The sequence below is a fragment of the Mirounga leonina genome, unplaced genomic scaffold (genome assembly GCF_011800145.1).
Source record: "Mirounga leonina isolate KUSES-001 unplaced genomic scaffold, KU_Mleo_1.0 Mir_128, whole genome shotgun sequence".
Lineage (NCBI taxonomy): Eukaryota > Metazoa > Chordata > Mammalia > Carnivora > Phocidae > Mirounga > Mirounga leonina.
In genome coordinates, this window is record NW_023270320.1 from 34219538 (window position 1) to 34239742 (window position 20205).

The 20205-nt window shown below is 39.1% G+C and overlaps 1 protein-coding gene across 1 annotated transcript; it reads right to left on the bottom strand.

The window, feature by feature from the left end:
• Positions 1-2267: 2267 nt before the first annotated feature.
• DEFB109B (defensin beta 109B) lies at positions 2268-19493 on the bottom strand. The gene is made up of 2 exons (XM_035003879.1): positions 19439-19493; positions 2268-2473 (listed from the first exon to the last, which is right to left on the bottom strand). The coding sequence occupies exons 1-2, from the start codon at positions 19491-19493 to the stop codon at positions 2268-2270; spliced, it is 261 nt and encodes an 86-aa protein (XP_034859770.1).
• Between the last annotated feature and the right edge of the window lie 712 nt (positions 19494-20205).

Consider the following 20205-nt stretch of genomic DNA (forward strand, 5'->3'; position numbering starts at 1 on the left):
GGGGTGACAAGTAACAGATGAAGTGGAACTCTTCTTACTCTTTTCCATATGGCTGTTGTCAGACTTTGTACAAGAGTGGCATGCTGCCATCTCTCAATAGGACTCCAGAGCTCTCAGAAAGGTCTTTTCATCCATGGCTGGTGGTTCAATCAGTGTTAATGTGGAAAGACAAGATCTGGGACCTCCTATTCTGCTGTCATTTACAATGATCCCCTATAGTTTAGATATCCCTAGTCCAGTATTTTGAGCCTGAACATCAGTGGAAACATGCAACACACACACACACTGTCTCATGGAACTTAGTCAACATATTGGCTTACTAAATGAAGTGTGGCATGTCCAACAATCAGAAAGATTTAGACAGGATGTTAAGGTCCAGTGTCAATTAAATATTCGAAGAATGCTTTGATTAAAATGGCTTAAAACATGTCAAGAGACAGAAGATGTTATTACTGTACACGACTAATGAAAAGATATTTGAACGGAGATACTCATGAGTAAGGAGATTATTCTGTAGTCAGAGAACAAGATAAAAAAGTGGGCAGAGCAGCTTTCTGGAAACTGCCACCAATTCCTTTCCCTCGGGGACCACAGAGAGTCTGCTCATCTCTCTCTGATGGCAGTTGTGATGCAGCCAAAGCCTTTTGTTCTTTCAAGGTTGTGAAATCTTCCCCGCATATCTGTAAAGATTCTGTCTTTCTCTTGTAATCCTCCTCCCCCCAGAACTATGATCCCATCTCATTAGGATATAGTGTCTCAGGTTTTTTCCTGAGTTATATGAGACATAATGGTTCTAGGGTAAGTCAGGAAAGCAAGCTCTTTGGGTCATCTCTGGCACCCCAATTCCAAGTTATAGATAATGGATGCCATGCTGTTTTAAATGAACTAAGCCAGATTAAAGGTCTCTACTGAACTCTTAGGCTCAGGAACACTCACAGGAAGTTAGTCTAATTGAGGAACCAATATTGGGCACCCAATTTTGTGAAGTCAGGGTATGGATAAGTAATACAGGGTTACACTGATTGGCTGAAAGGCTCAGTTTATCATATCAACCCAAAAAAGGCACAGTCTTTGTAAAACAAATGCAACTCAGGTGTGGTGCTTATCCAGTTTATCCCCGGATAGTGGAGAGAGGAGGAAAGGAGGAAGAAATGGCAAGCAAACCATCACGATCTTTCACTGTTAGTGCACTCAGTTCATGACCTGCAGTACATCTCCAATGTTTTAAGCTCAATTTTGCCCTAAAGTGAGTTAACACTCTACCAAATTATTGTGGACAATGTCCATACTCTGAGAATTAAAAACAAAGCCAAAAAGACTTCATAAATACTGCATTATAGAAGAAAGAAGTCCTCACTACCAAACCACATCTCTTTCATCATCAGAATTCTCTACATGAGTGAAAACTAAGACTCTTTCTGAGAGTCTGCTTTGAGGTATGTTGTTGAGTTGATGTGTTCTCACACTCGGGACAGAAAATGAGACCTCATGACACTGGAGAGAAGATGGACTTACAGTCAGGAGTTACATAGCAGCAGAACGTCTATTTAGAGAGGGATATTGACGGCTTGCTCTTGAAAGACACCACTGTATTTTTACAGTAAAATGTTTAGGTCCTATGAAGGGGAGTTATTTGTCTCGCAGAATAAAAGATTGAGACTCTCTAAATGATCACAGTGTTTCTTTGTAGGATGGAAATGTAAAAATCTCTCTGTTGGTTGAGGTTTTACCTTTTAGATTATGTAATATACATTTCTGTTGATCTGCAAGCTCTCGTTCTCTGTCCTTTCTTGTTTTCATCTCCTTCCAGTTATCTGCCATACAGTAAAAATCATTATGTACGATCCCAAATGATTTCCTCCTGCCCTATTCCAATTTTCTCCCTTTTCCCAACCTACAGCTCTTCCCACCCCTGAGGTTTTCTGTATTTTCCCTCTATTTTGCATTTCCTTTGTACCATGTGTCTATTTAACTATGTTTTGTATAACTGTATCTTCATTTGCAAATTTTTTGTTATTCTTTTGGTCCTTTTCTGACAAATTCAGAAAATATTTTTGTTACATAAATGGGCTTTTTCACTTTTAAAGAGATTGATTGAATCTAAAGATGAGTCACAAAGAAGTAGTATCTGGAGATTTGAAATCCATATTTATTTATTTTTATTGACAAGGGGTAATAGGAATTGGTAATAAAGCTGGAAGTGTTTAGTATCTATATTCCAATGATTTTAGATGCAAAGAACTTTCCTTTTGATGCTTTTCCTAGTTTCATTTTAATTTATGCTTAAGGGGTTCTTGATAATCTGAATAGACAAGTGGTGTTGGAATTGGTATAAGAATCCACCACGATCTACAGCATCTCCATCTTCTTTTGCAGGCACCAATCTGATCCTCTGTTAATTTACAGATGTCTCTTCTGCAAATGCCAGACAGACCTAAACAATGGTTTTCACCAGAAGCCAAACCACTTCTTACTGCAGAAGAAGAGCGACAGTGAAATAATTAGTTCATGAGTGGAATGTAAGACCTGAAACACTGTTAAGTGTGAGAATAGAAGGGTTCTGGTATGAGCATTTCTATGTGGAGAGAAGAAGCTGGACAAAAGATCTATTCAATTGTTCCATCATGTTCACTGTCCTTTTTTACCCAACAGCCCAAGTGTTAACAAGCCCCTCCCTCCTTTTCTTGTAAGTTCCTGACATTACTAATTTATGCTTCAAAAAGAACTTTGGTGGGTGCCTGGGTGGCTCAGTTGGTTAAGCAACTGCCTTTGGCTCAGGTCATGATCCTGGAGTCCCGGGGTCGAATCCCGCATTGGGCTCCCTGCTCAGCGAGGAGCCTGCTTCTCCCTCTAACCCTCCCCCCTCTCATGTACTCTCGCTCTCTCTCTCTCATTCTCGCTCTCTCAAATAAATAAATAAATCTTTAGAAAAAAAAAAGAACTTTGGTAAATGTCACAATGGTACAACAAGGGGATGAACAATATACATGTCCACATAAAATTGTGAGGAGGCCATCATTAAGCAAGAGTGCTTATGTGGGATCAAAGAATCACAATCTGGGGTATAGAGATTCGGGTAACAGCCCAGATAGTGTCCTACTAGGGAGCAAAAGTCAGAGGTTTTTAAAGCAAAAAGGGAATGCATTGTATACATTGTTCACAAAGAATTTTTGATTGGTGTTGGCGGCAGGAAGCTAATTTTGGCTGAATCTAGTTGGTTGCTAGGATCTCACTAAGCAAAATCTCTTACTGTAGCAAGTTGCAGGTGTTTTGGCTGAGTCCTTGGAATATTTGCAGTTTGGCCCAGTTCAAAAGTTCATGGTTCCACGAGTGAGGACATGCATAAGGCCCACCTCCTAAATGGCCTCCCAGCTCCATTTTATTTTATTTTATTTTATTATTTTATTTTATTTAAGATTTTATTTATTTATTTGAGAGAGAGAGAAAGCATGAGGTGGGGAGGGTCAGAGGGAGAAGCAGACTCCTCGCTGAGCAAGGAGCCCGATGCGGGACTCGATCCCGAGACTCCAGGATCATGACCTGAGCCGAAGGCAGTCGCTTAACCAACTGAGCCACCCAGGCACCCCCCAGCTCCATTTTAAAACCTCATAATTGACCCCATTTCATTTTCCTTTCACATCTATGTTCTAAATATGCCATTTTCTTCATTGTTTTACTCCTTTATGTGGATCTTCAATAAATATTTGCAGAGTATCTTCTATTCAGCAGACATTTTTCTTTGCACTAACAATAGAACAGTGCAAATGGAAGAAATGATTTTTATTCTCACAGGACTTATCTTCAGGGAATAAAATCCAATCATACAAAAATAGGTGGCTAAGATAATTTCAGAAAGTGGTGTTTAGAACAAAATAATACAGTAATCGACCAGATATAGTCTGGAGGATGCAGTTAATAGAAGGGACAGAGAGAGGCCTTCTGAGGAGGTAGCGTTTGAACTGAGGTCTGAATGATGGGCATGAAAAAGACAAGCAAATATTCCTGTGAGGGTATTATAGGCATAAGGAATAGCAAGAACAAGGTCCCTTGCTTAGTTTATTGGAAGAACAGAAAGCCCTGTGTAGGTTGAGCATTACGGAAAAAAGTGTTTGATAAGACATGAGATGAGGTAAGACAGAATAAAGATCCCGTGTTACTCGCAGGCTATAGTGAGCTTGCAGGTTTCTGTACCTGTTGCTGCAGTCCTCTTACTTCAGCTCCCTTAACAATCGACATGCTCATTCTTCTTTTACAATGTTCAGTTTTGTGGCACCTGGGTGGTGACTCAGTCAGTTAAGCATCTGCTTTCAGCACAGGTCATGATCCTGGAGTCCAGGGATCGAGCCCCACATCGGGCTCATTGCTCAGCAGTGAGTCCGCTTCTCCCTCTTCCTCTGCTATTCTCCCCACTCGTTCTTGCTCACTCTCTCCCTCAGATAAATAAAATAAAATGTTCAGTTTTTTACCTTTCCCACCTCCTTTTGTCCTCCTATCTGTGTAGCTGAGGGGTTGGGTGAAGTTTCAGGAAAACAGATCGTGTGGATACTGGTTGTGGTACTAGTCTATTCTACAGACGCAGAAATCCATTTCGTCATGTTTCAGTCAGCTCAGAAACAAGCAGAAGTTATTTTTTTCTCTCTGAATCTAGGTATGATTTACCTAACTCAATGTACCTTAGTCACTGGGTGTATCAGAAGAAAAAACTAAATTTGTGGATGTTCTGAACAATCCTTTCAATTGTATCTAAAAAACTGAAAATTTGTTATCATATCCAGACCATTATTTCCTATAGGTGACTTACACTATAGCCAAGTTAGTTTAATAGAAAACTAATGGCAGAGCTGATGACCTGGCACTGCAATCCTCAAAATAAAATGACTGCCCAGGAGATAAGCCACCTAAGAAAGAGGTAGAAGGAGGACGGTCTCACCTCTGTATTGAGAGTTTGCGTAGTGTGAAGGATTTCCCACCCATGAGGTAACTGATGGTCCACTCAGTAATGGACAGATCTTACCAAATAAGAGTTTTTCAGTCATCACATTACTTTTGTTTATACTTGCCTATGAAGCCATTCCTAGCTAAGAATGGTAAGACAATATTTTTAGATTAAAATTTGGTGATAATGTTCCCTTTGCTGTTAGCAGAATGACATATGCAATATATCCAGTTGATCAAGTAACTTAAATATGTATTCAGAAGGAGAGAATTGAAAAGAAAATCAATTTGATTGATCAATGATTTCTGATAAATGTTATTTTAAAAATAGGAAGAGAAGAATATCACCTTAACCAAATTAAAACTCATCTGAACACAAAAATCCATATAGCATTTCATAGAGAAATACTAGCCTTAATCCCATGAAAATGAGAAGGGAAAGAAGAATGTTCACTGTTGACACTGCATTAATAGAGTCCTGAAATTTTTGGACAATGCTACAAGCCATAAGAGGAAAAGGCAGTGATGACTTGAGCCTACTGCTTTTCCTCTTCTATTCCTGCTCAAATGCCATTTGAATTATGTAGGTAGCATTTTGAAAGAGTCTCTAGGAGTGCCCCAAACCACAGGGTACCATCAGTACATGAGAAACAGAAATTCCTGGAAGATACAAAACAAATAACAGATTGAAAGAAAGGTTTAGGCTTTTGGCCACAATTGCAAGTTAGATACTCTCAAGTGACTGCCTTTATAGAATAAATGGATCATAGAGAATATCTCTGAAATAGTGCTGTTCTTGAAGGTAGTAGGGCAGTTTTCTAGAACACTCACTCTTCAAGGACAAGTCTGTGAACTGAAGATTAAGCAGCGGGCCCTCTGGATTGGTTGGCTGGCTGGAGTAGGGTACTGAAATAAACATGGAGGAAGTTTCACAGTGGCAGCTTTGGATGGTCACAGAGACACATTCCCAGTTTAGACCCATAAGATTCTGGTGGACTAAGGATAAGCCATGACTTCACTGTGACAAATCATCAGGAAGATAAGACACCATGAGCAAAAGTTAATGAAATAAACAACATGTTTGGACCCTCAAGGACTAAAGGTATTGGCATTGCCAATGTGACAAATAATTAAACATCTATGTATCAAATTATTTAAAGAAATTAAACCTATTATCACAAAGCTGTACAAACAAGAAGGAAAGAATACAGATGATAGAATAAGTGGGCAGGTTTGAAAAATAGAGCCTTCAAGACATAAAAAATTTTTTTGAAAAAAATAACTAAGATATTAATGACCAATCATTAGACAAAATTAGTGAATGAAGCGATACATCTAAATTATTTACCCAGAACTTAGCACTAAGACACAAGGTCTCACATTTATTCTGGGACAAGAGAGGAACAAGAGGAGGCAGTGCTTAAAGAGATTCTCCTGAAAAGATGGAAAAATACAAATCCACAGAATCAAGATAAAAAAGCATTCCTAACAGATAATATAAAAGAAACTTACATTAAGTTATAGAACAAAACAAATGCTAGATCATAAAAACATTGAAAAAAAAGGACAAAAACTTGAAATACTAATTTAAAAATAATAAATTAAAAAAAAAAAAAAGCTATGGCAGCAAAGTGAAAGCCAAAAAAAGAATGGCCTGAGAGAGAAAATTACCGCTGGTGTAGAATTGGATACTCAGTAATGCTTTCTTTCCAGAATAAGGATAACAGTTACAAATTGACAGATAAAGACTGAAATGATTTACCACGAAGAATTCTTTTTTTTTTTTTTTTAAACTCCATTCTCACCACTCCTCTGTAGGAGACTTGGCTCTACCCTTCATGGAAATGGGAGAGGAGTCTTTTTTTTTTTTTTTAAAGATTTTTATTTTGATTTATTCATGAGAGACAGAGAGAGAGAGAGGCAGAGGGAGAAGCAGGCTCCTAAGGAGCAGAGAGCCCGATGTGGGACTCGATCCCAGGACCCTGGGATCATGACCTGAGCCAAAGGCAGACGCTTAACCATCTGAGCCACCCAGGCGCCCCACCACCAAGAATTCTATAGCCAAGGAAATCCTAGAGGACATACACCATGAAGAAAGAATTTAGCACAGAAAGAAGGTGGCCTCAGAGTGAAAGTGGAATTTTAGTAAATACCAGTAAATTGATGATAGTAATAATAATGCTCTCCAACAGATGAGGTTTGAAAAAGAATAGAAGTGAACTTCTATTTAGGATGTAAAAGTTACAAAAGAAATTGTTCTTTTTCTGACAAAGAGAGTAAGCTGGATAATTCACTTAATAGCCCAGCACAGAGCCGCTTTCCCAAAGAAATTGAATTAACTAAAATCCAAAGTGACAGGGCCCTACTGAAAGGGAGGGGGTGACATCACCGGGATGGTGGTGTGGGAGACCTCAGCCTCCTTCCCCCCACGAAGATCAGCAATTAGACAGCTATCCATGAGCAAACACCACCCTGGAAGAGCTCTGCTGTCCTCTTCAGAAACATCAGAGCAACACAGTGAGACAAAAAGCCTGAGAATAACTGCACAGAAAGGGATAGAACAGCTTCAGCTTGCCTGTGCCACCCCATCCTCCAGGTCAGCACTGCTCAGCACCAACAGGGAAGCCTCCATCTAGAAAGAGACCCCTACCAGGGAGGAGGAGGAGGGTGGGCAATCAGCTTCCCCAGCCTTTGGGGCACCACCTGAAGGACCCATTTCAATTTCATGCCCACCCCTCTCCAGACCGGCAAAGCAGCAATGTGTGGAGGTGGCTAAGGATGGAGGAGAAAAGCAGGGGCCACTGTAACAGCCACAAGCAGCTGGTGACTGCTGTCCCCAATGACCTGCTCTGCCAGGACCCCAGCAACTTTTGCTGTAGAAGAAACCCATGGGCAGCCCAGCCACCAATCAACCCTGCAGATTTCCCCCAGTTTTCACCCCACAGGGGTTCTCCTTCACTGATGCCAGCCACCTGAGTCCCTTCCTACTCCTTCCCCTGCCCTGCCCCCTGCCAGAGCTGGGGACCTACACCAGCATCCAGCCTAGGCCTCTGCAGCTTCTTGATTGCAAGACATCAGTGGAGACCCCCACAACTGACTCCGATGCCATGCATGCACTCTGGGGCTATGTACTTGCACACCTCTGGTCTGATGCCTGTGTTTGGCTTCCATTGCTGATGGCGAAATCCTGCAGCTGTGGAAGTGCACACCAACAGCCAAGACCCCCACAGCTGCTTATGGACCTGCATTTGAACTCTCGAAGAAGAGGGACCACTCCCAAACTCATTTGACAAGGCCAGCATTATCCTGATAACAAAGCCAGGTAAGGACAATACCAGAAAAATAAAACTACAGGCTGATATTCTGGATGAAGACAGATACAAAAATTCTTTTTTTTAAAAAAATTCATTTCTTTATTTGACAGAGAGAGAGAACAAGTAGGGGGAGCAGGAGAGGGAGAGGGAGGAGCAGGCTCCCCACTGTGTAGGGAGCCTGATGCAGGGCTCGATCCCAGGACCCTGGGATCATGACCTGAGCCGAAGGCAGAGGCTTAAACGACTGAGCCACCCAAGAGCCCCCAGATACAAAAATTCTTAACCAAATACTTGCAAACTGAATTTAACAGTATGTTAATAGGATCATATACCATGATAAAGAATGGCTTTTCCCTGGGATGCAAGGATGGTTCAACATATGCAAATCAATAAATGTGATACACCTCATTAATAGAATGAAAGATAAAAGTCATCTGATTATCTCAATAAGTGAAGAAAAAACATCTGACAAAATTCACTATCCTTTCATGTAAAACACTCAATAAAGTGGGTGTAAAAGAAACACACCTGAACATAATAAAGGCCAAATATGACAAACCCACAGCTAACATCATTCTCAGTGGAGGAGTTTGAAGGCTTTACCTCTAGATCAGAAAAAAAGCAAGTGTTTCCACTGTCACTACTCCTATTCAACATAGTACTGGAAGTCCTAGCTAGAGCAATCAGGCAAGAAAAAAAAAAAAAAAGAAAGGTGTCCAAATTGGAAATGAAGAAGTAAAATGTCTATGTTTGCAGATGACATGATACATATATATGATATATAATTAACTCAAAGTGGATTAAAGACCTCAGTGTAAGACCTAAAGCTACAAAAGTCCTAGAATAAGAAAAAATTGCCTTGACATTGGTCTTGGCAATGATTATTTAGATGACACCAAAAGCACAAGCCACAAAAGCAAAAATGAGTGGGACTTTAACAAACTGAAAAGCTCCTGCATAGCTAAAGAAATAATCAACAAGATGCAAAGGCAGCCTACAGAATGTGAGAAAATATATTTGATAAGGGGTTAATTTCCAAAATATATAAGGAAGCCATACAACTCAAAAGCAAAAAAAAAAAAAAAAAAACCCTCAAACAATCCAATTAAAATACGGACAGAGGACTTGACTAGACATCTTCCCAGAGTAGACTACCAAATAGCCAGCAAGTACATGAAAATGTGCTCAGCATCACTCATCATCAGAGACATGCAAATGAAAACCACAGTGAGACAGCACCTCACACCTGTTAGAATGGCTATCATCACAAAGACAAGAGATAATAAGTCCTGCAAGGATGTGGAGAAAGGGGAACTCTGGTGCACTGTTGGTGGGAATGTAAATTGGTGCAGCCACTGTGGAAAACAATATGGAGATATCTCAAATAATTAAAAATAGAACTACCATCTGATCCAGCAATCCCACTTTTGAGTATATATCTGAAGGAGGTGAAATCACTATCTCGAAGAGATATCTGCATTCTCATGTGCATTGCAGCATTAGTTACAATAGCCAAGACATGAAACAATCTGAGTCCATCAACAGATAATGGATCAGGAAACTGTGATGTATATAACAATGGGATAGAATTCAGCCATACGAAGAAGAAATCCTGCCATTCGTGACCACATGGATGGACTTTGATGGCATTATGCTGTGTGAAATTAGAGAAGGACAAACATTGTATGATCTCACTTATCTGTAGAGTCTACTAATATCAAACTCATAAAAACAGAAAATGGAATGGTGGCTGCCAGGGGCTGAGAGGTGGGGAAATGTTGGTCAAAGTGTACAAACTTTAAATTACAAGATGAATAAGTTCTGCGGAGGTAATGTACAACATGGTGACTCTAGTTAACAATTCTGTATTGTGTCCTTGAAAGTTGTTAGGAGAGTAGAGATGCAAAGTTCTCACCATAACAACAACAAAATGGTAATTATGTGAGGTAAAGGACGTGTTAAATTTTCTGAGGTGTGTGGCAAATGTTTCATAATATATCAAATCATCACATTGTTCGTCTTAAAATTATGCAATGTTATATGTCAGTGACATCTCAATAAATGTGGAAAAAAATAAAAGGCAGGGGACCCACAGGTACTTGTATGTGTGGATGAATAGCAGCAGGAATCAGCTACTGCTGGAGCCAAGAGGGAAACACCTGAACTTCAGACAAATTTTTAAGGTCTGAGTGTGGGGTTTTATAGCATAAATCAAGGATTCAAGGAGAAGAACCAGAGGTGAAAAATATGGATGATTATTTTGAGGTGTTTCACTGTCAAATGAGGCAAAAAAAAAAGGGTGTAGCATTGGAAGAAGAGCAAAAGAAAAAAAAGTTTTTCCTTAAAATCACAGAAACAACAGCATATTTGTATGCTAATGATAATAATTCAGTAGAAAGAAAATTGATGATAAGATGAAAAGGGAAGGATTGTTGCTAATAAGTTCCTAAATGCACAAGAGGGGTTGTGAAGCAGTGTGAAAATTTATAATACCCTTTCATTTTCTCTGAATCTCTGCAGCATCTGGTGTGATTTCAAACCGATTCTTTCCTGAGATGGTTATTTTAAATATGTCTCATTTTTTCTTGATCAGTGTCCCCAGAATATTATAAAATGTATTACTCTTTAAAATACCAACTTTTTGTCTTGCTGATTTTTTTACATATTTGTGTCTCTCTCTTTTGTTTCTCTAAATTCTAACTTAACTTCATCCCTCCATTTTGACTTGTAGCTTATTTTAGTATGATTCATTTGTTAATTTTCATTTTGATGTTTCCTTTGATGCATGCCTATTGCAGAAGAATATTTCTGCATTTCCAAATACTTATAATTTTGTTAATGATTTCTGGCTTAAACAAATTAGGTTCAAGGATATTTTTTTCCAATTTTGCAAAATTTTATTATTTTTTCCAGCTTTATTGAGATAGAATTGTCATAAAACATTGTGTAAGTCTGAAGCGTGCAACATGTTGATTTAATACACTAATAATTTTGATCTTCTGAAATTTTGATAGCTATGATTGAATGTATGGCCATTTTTTTTAAATTTTTTTATTCTTATGTTAATCCCCATACATAGATGTAGTGTTCCATGATTCATTGTTTGTGCATAACACCCAGTGCTCCATGCAGAATGTGCCCTCCTCAATACCCATCACCAGGCTAACCCATCCTCCCACGCCCCTCCCCTCTAGAACCCTCAGTTTGTTTTTCAGAGTCCATCGTCTCTCATGGTTCGTCTACCCCTCCGATTTCCCCCCCTTCATTCTTCCCCTCCTGCTACCTTCTTCTTCTTTTTTTTTTTCTTAACATATATTGCATTATTTGCTTCAGAGGTACAGATCTGTGATTCAACAGTATTGCACAATTCACAGTGCTTACCAGAGCACATACCCTCCCCAGTGTCTATTACCCAGTCACCCCCTCCCTCCCACCCCACCCCCCACTCCAGCAACCCTCAGTTTGTTTCCTGCAATTAAGAATTCCTCATATCAGTGAGGTCATATGATACATGTCTTTCTCTGTTTGACTTATTTCGCTCAACATAATACCCTCCAGTTCCATCCACGTCGTTGCAAATGGCAAAATCTCATTCCTTTTGATGGCTGCATAATATTCCATTGTATATATATATCACCTCTTCTTTATCCATTCATCTGTCGATGGACATCTTGGCTCTTTCCACAGTTTGGCTATTGTGGACATTGCTGCTATAAACATCAGGGTGCACGTACCCCTTCGGATCCCTACATTTGTATCTTTGGGGTAAATTGCAGTAGTGCAATTGCTGGATCATATGGTAGCTCTATTTTCAACTTTTTGAGGAACCTCCATACTGTTTTCCAGAGTGGCTGCACCAACTTGCATTCCCACCAACAGTGTAGGAGGGTTCCCCTTTCTCCACATCCCCACCAACATCTGTCGTTTCCTGACTTGTTAATTTTAGCCATTCTGACTGGTGTGAGGTGGTATCTCATTGAGGTTTTGATTTGGATTTCCCTGATGCTGAGCAATATTGAGCACTTTTTCATGTGTCTGTTGGCCATTTGGATGTCTTCTTTGGAAAAATGTCTGTTCATGTCTTCTGCCCATTTCTTGATTGGATTCTTTGTTCTTTGGGTGTTGAGTTTGATGAGTTCTTTATAGATTTTGGATACCAGTCCTTTATCTGATATGTCATTTGCAAATATCTTCTCCCATTCTGTCGGTTGTCTTTTGGTTTTGATGACTGTTTCCTTTGCTTTACAAAAGCTTTTTATCTTGATGAAGTCCCAATAGTTCGTTTTTGCCCTTGCTTCCCTTGTCTTTGGTGATGTTTGTAGGAAGAAGTTGCTTCGGCTGAGGTCGAAGAGGTTGCTGCCTGTGTTCTCCTTTAGGATTTTGATGGACTCCTGTCTCACATTGAGGTCTTTCAACCATTTGGAGTCTATTTTTGTGTGTGGTGTAAGGAAATGGTCCAGTTTCATTCTTCTGCATGTGGCTATCCAATTTTCCCAACACCATTTGTTGAAGAGACTGTCTTTTTTCCGTTGGACATTCTTTCCTGCTTTTTCAAAGATTAGTTGACCATAGAGCTGAGGGTCCATTTCTGGGCTCTCTATTCTGTTCCATTGATCTATGTGCCTGTTTTTGTGCCAGTACCATACTGTCTTGATGATGACAGCTTTGTAATAGAGCTGGAAGTCCGGAATTGTGATGCCGCCAGCTTTGCTTAAATGTATGGCCATTTTTATAAATGCTTTGGCTGTACTTAAAAATTTGCATTCTGTAGTTGGATGTAGTGCATTAAGATTCTTTATGAAAGACCTGAGGGAAGAATCCCTTTCATCTCCTTGGTTTGTAGATGGCCATTTTCTCGTTGCATCTCCACACTGTGTTCCCTCTGTATGTGTCTGTGTCCAAATTTCCTCCTCTTATAAAGACACCCGTCATACTGGGTTAGGTCCTACCCTAATGACTTCATTTTCCCTTAATCACCACTGTAAAACCCCAGTCTCCAAATATGGTCACTTCTGAGGTACTGAGTCTTGGGATTTAACATATGCATTTTTGGAAAGACACAATTTAGCCCATAGCACCCTCCTTTTCCTTCTAACCTCCTGGATGCTTTCATTTTAGGTGGATTTTTGGTTTTATTGTTGTTGTTGTTGTTCTGGTTTGGTTTTGATTTTGGGTTTTTTTGTTTGTTTGCTTTTTAGTACCATACAGTTGAGTTTAGTTGATTTTTAAAATAAGCACTAATTATCCTTGATTTGAAGTAGAAAATTAACCTATTTGCATTTTAATGTGGTCACTAACATATTGGAGTTTAATTCTACCATCTTACTTTGCTTTCTGTTTGCCTAATCTCTACTCATTTTCTTTCTCTCAATTTCTCTTTTCTACTGGATTATTTTAATTATCTCATTTTTTTCTATTAGTTGGGAAATTAAACCTTTGTTTCCATTCTTATAGTAGTTCTCATAGAATTAAAACATATGTTCTTAATATAGCAAAGTCTAAAATTAATCAAAATATTTATCCTTATATAATACAATGACTTTACATCTTTGTCATCCTCATTTAACTCCTCCCAATTATTTACTTTTTTTTGTCAAGTATTTTAATTCTACATCTATTTTTAATCCCTACCACTTTCAAACACTTGATGGGTTTCTAAATTGGTTTATCCAAGTTTGAGAAGAGTATTTTTACCTTGTAAAGCTGAAAAGACTCCATTCTATCCCTAAGATGGCACTCCAGGGAAACCCAGACATATGTGAGAGAAGTTTCATAGTAAGATTATTTATAATAGCCAGCAACCAGAAAAACATGAAATTTCCATCAGCATTACAATAGTTAAATGTGTCATTACTGTTGTATCAACTGCAAATAAGAAAAATCAAATGCTTTTCATTTCTAGTTCTTCTACATCATTCATTTTCTTGTCTTATTGATTTGTCATTCTACTTTAAATAATTCAGAACATCTTTATATATAGACAGACCATTATTTATTTAACTATGCTTTGATTGATGGAAATCAGTCAGGTAATCTCCAGTCTTTTGTTTTTACAGATAATATTGTGATGATTAATATTATACACATGCTACTTAGCATATAGATGAAATATGTCTATAGGATATATTCCCATGGGAATGGATTGCTGGGTCTAGGAATTTAAAATTTTTTGTTGCTTGTTCATCTTTCATGACATATAAAAAAATTTGTTTAGATTCCAGTGCTGTTAACTTTTCATTACTCCTGCTTTTGAATTAAATGAGTTTTTCCTGGACCAAAAGCTCTGTGTAGGGTGTGTGCCAGGAGTTACTTTTAATAACCAATATCTTGTATTAATTATGTTAACTCTTACTTTTATTCAGACCAATGGAGATAAGCAGATACATGGCTATTCACAATATAATGTCTCTCTTCCCCTTCCAGATTCACCTATAGATTATATATAAGTTGTTGCATATATAAGTTGTTGCATATATAAGTTGCATATATAAGTTGTTAACACCATTCTTGGTTTAGTCTGAATTATCTGTTTGTCAAGTCCACTACTGACCCCTGGGATGCTCTCATGAATTGCCCATGAATTCTGTTCTTGTTTTGCAAAAGAATGTTTCGAGTTTGTTCTTAGGGTGTGCCCCTTACCTTCTAGAAGTGTTCTCTGATGGAACCTCCGGAGTGTGGTGTCATGTGCCTCTGTTTTTCACATTCCATCTATATCTTAGTTTATTTGAAGATGCTGTTTTCAATTCTTTTTCTCACTCATGTTGCTTTTGGATTATTTCTGAACAAAAATGGTGGAAATGCTGAAAGTCCTTTTATAGGCTTCTTTCAGTAGAATATTTGTCTTATAGTCTCTTAGGCACCACCAAAAGGTCAGATATTTATTCTTAGAACAATATACTATGCTCAGTTTCCAGGCTATCTTCAATTTCTTCTTTAGCTTTATAGATACTCTCTTTAAAAGACTGGGAAATGACAATATGGGTCACAACTCTTGTTAGCCTCACGTGGAATAACGCAAATTAAAACAAAACAAAACAAAATTATCCACACTGTCTTTCTTGCTAAACATTATTTATTGAGCTTGTATGTTTGACCAGACACTACATAGTTCATTCCTGATTGAACTGCTAGCATGAACCACATTTTTGTCTAAATAAGATTTCATTTTCTCACTGATAAACCTGGCATTCAAAATAATGGTCTTTGGGTTACCCATAAGGACTCTAGAACTGTTGGCAAAGGGAAGGAAGGAGACTGGTACACCATCACAGGTAGGGGCCTGATGGCTGTGCAGTCCAGCTTCCACATATGTATATTTCCATGAAAACTTACAACCTCCCCATTTCCTTCATCCCCAGTTCTTGGTGACCACAGTTTGACTCAATGTTTCTGTGAGTTTAACTTTTTAGATTCCACATATAACTGAGCTCATGCAGCATTTCTCTTTCTGTGTATGACTTATGTCATTTGGCATCACGTCCTCAGGTTCCTCCATGTCGTTGCAAATATGTACGGAAATCAAATCTTCATGTTTATACCTTACCTATACACAATTTTGATTTGTCAATCATATATAAATAAAGCTAGGGAAAACTTGTGAAAATAACCTATGACCTTATTTTAGTTTCAACTTTACTGAATCTTTGGGTGGCATGTGATTTCTTGAAAGTCTTGCTACTATTAGTTGACTTGGTTTGATGCTCATCAGCTCAATGTTTTTCTTAATTCACTGACAGACTCCTAGCAACTTTTCTGCATTTGCTCAGTATGTGTGGCATTTTGTCCTGGTTCTATCAATGGTATTCTCTTCCTTTCTTTTATCCTCTCACCTCCTTACTTCCATTTTCTCATCTTCTCTATTTTGTCTTCTCTTTTCATGCTACTAGCTTCCCCTAAGCATTCCCAGGTACTCCTGAAGTTTTAGACACTAATTACTGAACAATGATATGACTCCTGCAGTGATTTCTCATCTGAATACCAGTCCTATATTTTCAATGTTACACACTTCCACCTGAAAGATGCATAGGTTCCTAAAACTCAAGATGTTGAAACTGGCCCTGATTTTGTCCTTGTCTGAAATCTCAGAAACAAACATAAAAACAAACATTCTCCTTACTGTATTTTCTTTCTAGGTTAATGCCCTTTGACTTTATTCAGGAACCCAAGAATTATCATTCCAGTGCATTCATTTGTTCATTAACTATAATCAGTTATAGCTCTTACATATTCCCTTCACATGTCCCTCTATTCACTGAGTTATTGCTTAGTCGTACTCTCTTATAGCTAAAGTCCCATGATCATTCCCTTTCAGGCTGCCCCATCTTCTTCATTGCTTAAGGAGATATTTCTAAATGCAAATGAGTTTGTCCATTCCATTTTCAGAGCCAGTCAGTACATGGTGAGCTCCTCCTCCCTCAGCATGTGCCCTTCGGACCCTCTGTGGGCTGCTTCTGATTCTCTTTGCCAGCCCTCAGGCACGATCACCTCACCTCAACATGCTGCATGCTGAACCTGTAATGCGCCATGACTGTCACATCTTGGTTTCTTTACTCATGTCCATTCATGTGTCTGAAGCCCCCTCCAGTCCTCAGATTCCTCAGATTCACTTAGCAAATCATCTTTCATTTACAAGCAGATAAAATCATGATTTCTTTTATAAAATCAGTGTTATGTGGGCTTTTTTGTACTTTGACTAATCTCACAGAAAGAATTTGCTCTCTTCCTCTCTAACCCCATTTTCCCAAACATCCATGCTTTAACTCTTCACTTATTTTGATATAATCATTCAGTTCTCTCTCTGTGTCCTCCCATAAAACTTTCAGATCCTTATGTGTAGTAATATGACTTACTCATTTTCTAGGCCTAAAGCTCAGAAAAGTGCCTGGATGATAGTATATGTTGGATATAAGCTGACAGACTAGTAACTTTATTGAAACTCAATAAAAAGATATTTTGGGGTTGAGAAGTTAGGGGCAAAACTACAAGATGGCAGTCTTTTCCACAGAGGCCCTCAAAGGAGGGATAAAAGTGAAAGAAGAGGATATGGAAGCAAAAGGAATAGGTGGGAGAACTGAGACCACTAGAGGAAAAAGAGCAAGAAGGCAGCATCTGGACTACTCAAGTCTCAGAGCTCCTCCCTGGTTAGGGGCTTATAGACTGAAGAACCCTGTGCTTGTCTGACTGATGGACTGTTCTCAGCATGAGGAAATGAATGCACTCTTCTTGATTCAGCCTATCCTTAAAGTTCTCCAAAATTTGTCAGAGGATAAGAATAGCAGCATGTGAACAACATGGGAAGTTAACATTGGAAGCTCCATTAAGGCAGGAAATACTTCTCTATTTTAGTCATAGTGGATAGTTAGTGCGTAAGATATTCTTAGTTGATACCTTAATACCCAATATGAAATTTAGTGCCTGGCAGTTAGTATGTTCTGAAAAAATCCTCTTTTAATGCCAAAAGAAAATATTTCCAGGTGCAAACATAAAGATTATTTCACCTAGTAAGTGTTTCCATAACATACTTGATCCAAATGACACCATTTCATCTTGTGTGACCTACAAACTATTTAAACCCTTTCTGCATAGTTGATTATTAAACCCTGCAACCCTGACATATTGTTTTCAGGTGCATGTATCAATACTTAAGTTGAATTGTGAAGTACATTTATGGACCTCAGTCATCTCATCTGAAAATAATAAGTTTGAACCTGATAACTTTTATCTTTTTATTTATGTATTTTTTAAGTAGGCTCCATGCCCACATGCAGCCCAATGCGGGGCTTGAACTCACAACTCTGAGATCAAGACCTGAGCTGAGATCAAGAGTCAGATGCTTAACCAACTGAGCCACCCAGGTGCCCCTGAACCTGATAACTTTTTTTTTTTAAGAGAGAGAGAGCGGGAGGGAGGGAGGGACAGAGGGAGAGAGAGAGAGAAAATCTCAAGCAGCCTCCATGTCCACGGCAAAGCCTGTCACGGGGTTTGATCTCATAACCCCAAGATCATGGCCTGGGCCAAAATTGAGAGACGCTTAACTGACTGAGCCACCAAGGCACCCCGAACCTGATAAATTTTAATGACCATTTTAGCACTAAGGATTTATGATCGAAGAGCATCACCTTTTGTGTTATTGTCTCCATTTCCCGGCTCAGCATTTTCTTACTACATAGCACACACATGAGTATTCCAAAGCGTGAGTTCCTCCTACTTGCTTCATTATTCAAGACTATATTTATGCTTTGGTACCTATTCTGTGTGATTGTTATTTGTCATAAGAATCTCTTCCTAGAGGGCACCTGGGTGGCTCAGTTGGTTAAGCAACTGCCTTCGGCTCAGGTCATGATCCTGGAGTCCCGGGATCGAGTCCCGCATCGGGCTCCCTGCTCAGCAGGGAGTCTGCTTCTCCCTCTGACCCTCCTCCCTCTCATGCTCTCTGTCTCTCATTCTCTGCCTCGCAAATAAATAAAATCTTAAAAAAAAAAAAAATCTCTTCCTAGAATACAGAGCAGTACTTGGTCTTCTCAGTAACCTTTCCCTGGGGACTGTAACCCTCGTTCTGAAACTCTATTCCGTGTCTATGCCATTTACACAGAGTGACCCTGTGGCCAGTTTGGCTGGGACAGTTCTAACTTATATCTGCTGTCATGATACAGTTATAATAGTGCTCCATTTACTTACTTTCCCAAAGTGTCTATTTGGGATAAAAAAAAAAAGGCATATGATCATCCTACTTTTACAACTGTGGACATGTCTCTCCCATAATGAGAGCTGTGTATCATTACTCAATACTGATCTCTAAATTCCTTCAGGAGCCAACTATTTCTATGACAGTTTCCCCAAGACATGCCTTTAGCATTAGCTACTGTTGATCGGATTCCATCCATCTCTTCCTCTGACCTGGTGAGTAGATAAAATTGTAGATGCCACTTCAATCCAATCCTTTCAGATCTTCCTGTCTACAAGCCAATTGTCATGCCTTGCCAGGGCATCCCAAAGCACAAAGTAAGGATAAAGCAGAATGAGACCACATCAAGCAGTGGGTATAATGGCAAAGGAATGGCCTGTTTCCTATTTTACCCCATTATAATCCTAGTGAAGCTGTTGATACCAGGTTTATAAATCCAGGGTCTTGTCTGACCTGCCAGATAGACTTCCAGATGGCAGACCCTGGCAACCAGCCACCACCTTACCTGGAGATAAGAGGGTCAAAAAGAGGAGCATGAAGAGAAGTACATGGAGTCTCATGGCTGAACGGCCATTGAAGAAAAGAGGCATCAACATGTTTGGAGCCTGGGGTTTCTGAGCATGGCAGGTCCATGGCTATTTATAATGCTCCCTGAGCCTGTGGCTTGTTCTTGGTTAATAGAGCCTAACAAAAGGGGAATAACTCAGTCTCCCACAGGAAATCTCCAGGGCCAAAGTACACAAAGGTGGTGGTAACTCATGGATGAGAAAGCATGGATGGTAATGCTGTCCATTTCCCACAGACTCAAGACATCCTTGCTGTCAGCTGTGTTCTCTACTATTTTCCATGTGCACATACGTGTACAATCATTGCTCATAAGTTATGTATCTATTGTGCATCAGGCAGCGCAGTAAAAACCAGGGCTACACCAGATCGATTGCAATCAGATAATGGGAGATAGAAAGTTAAGTGGGTGCAGGCAATAGGCTATGAAAAGGACACAACCCAGAAGAGATAGTGGTTACTTTCCTGGTTATTTCTACCAAAGGGTAGGAGTGGGGAGGAATAATGAGAATGTCAGGAAAGACTTCATAACAAAGATGATATAGAGCATGCTTCAGAAGAGTTTGGTATTTTATCTTTATTGCAACATTGTTAGGTTGAAAGTATATTTCAACCTTTTTTTAGATTTTGTGGCCTTTTTAATAGATTTTTATTATTTCTTTAAAGGTTTATAATTAAAACCTGGCATTATAGAAATTCTAGAAAACA

Coding starts and splice junctions, on each gene's coding strand:
- DEFB109B (XM_035003879.1), bottom strand. CDS start 19,493: ATGAGACTCCATGTACTTCTCTTCATGCTCCTCTTTTTGACCCTCTTA. Junction 2,474..19,438: donor TTTGACCCTCTTATCTCCAG/GTAAGGTGGTGG, acceptor CTTCTTCTGCAG/TAAGAAGTGGTTTGGCTTCT.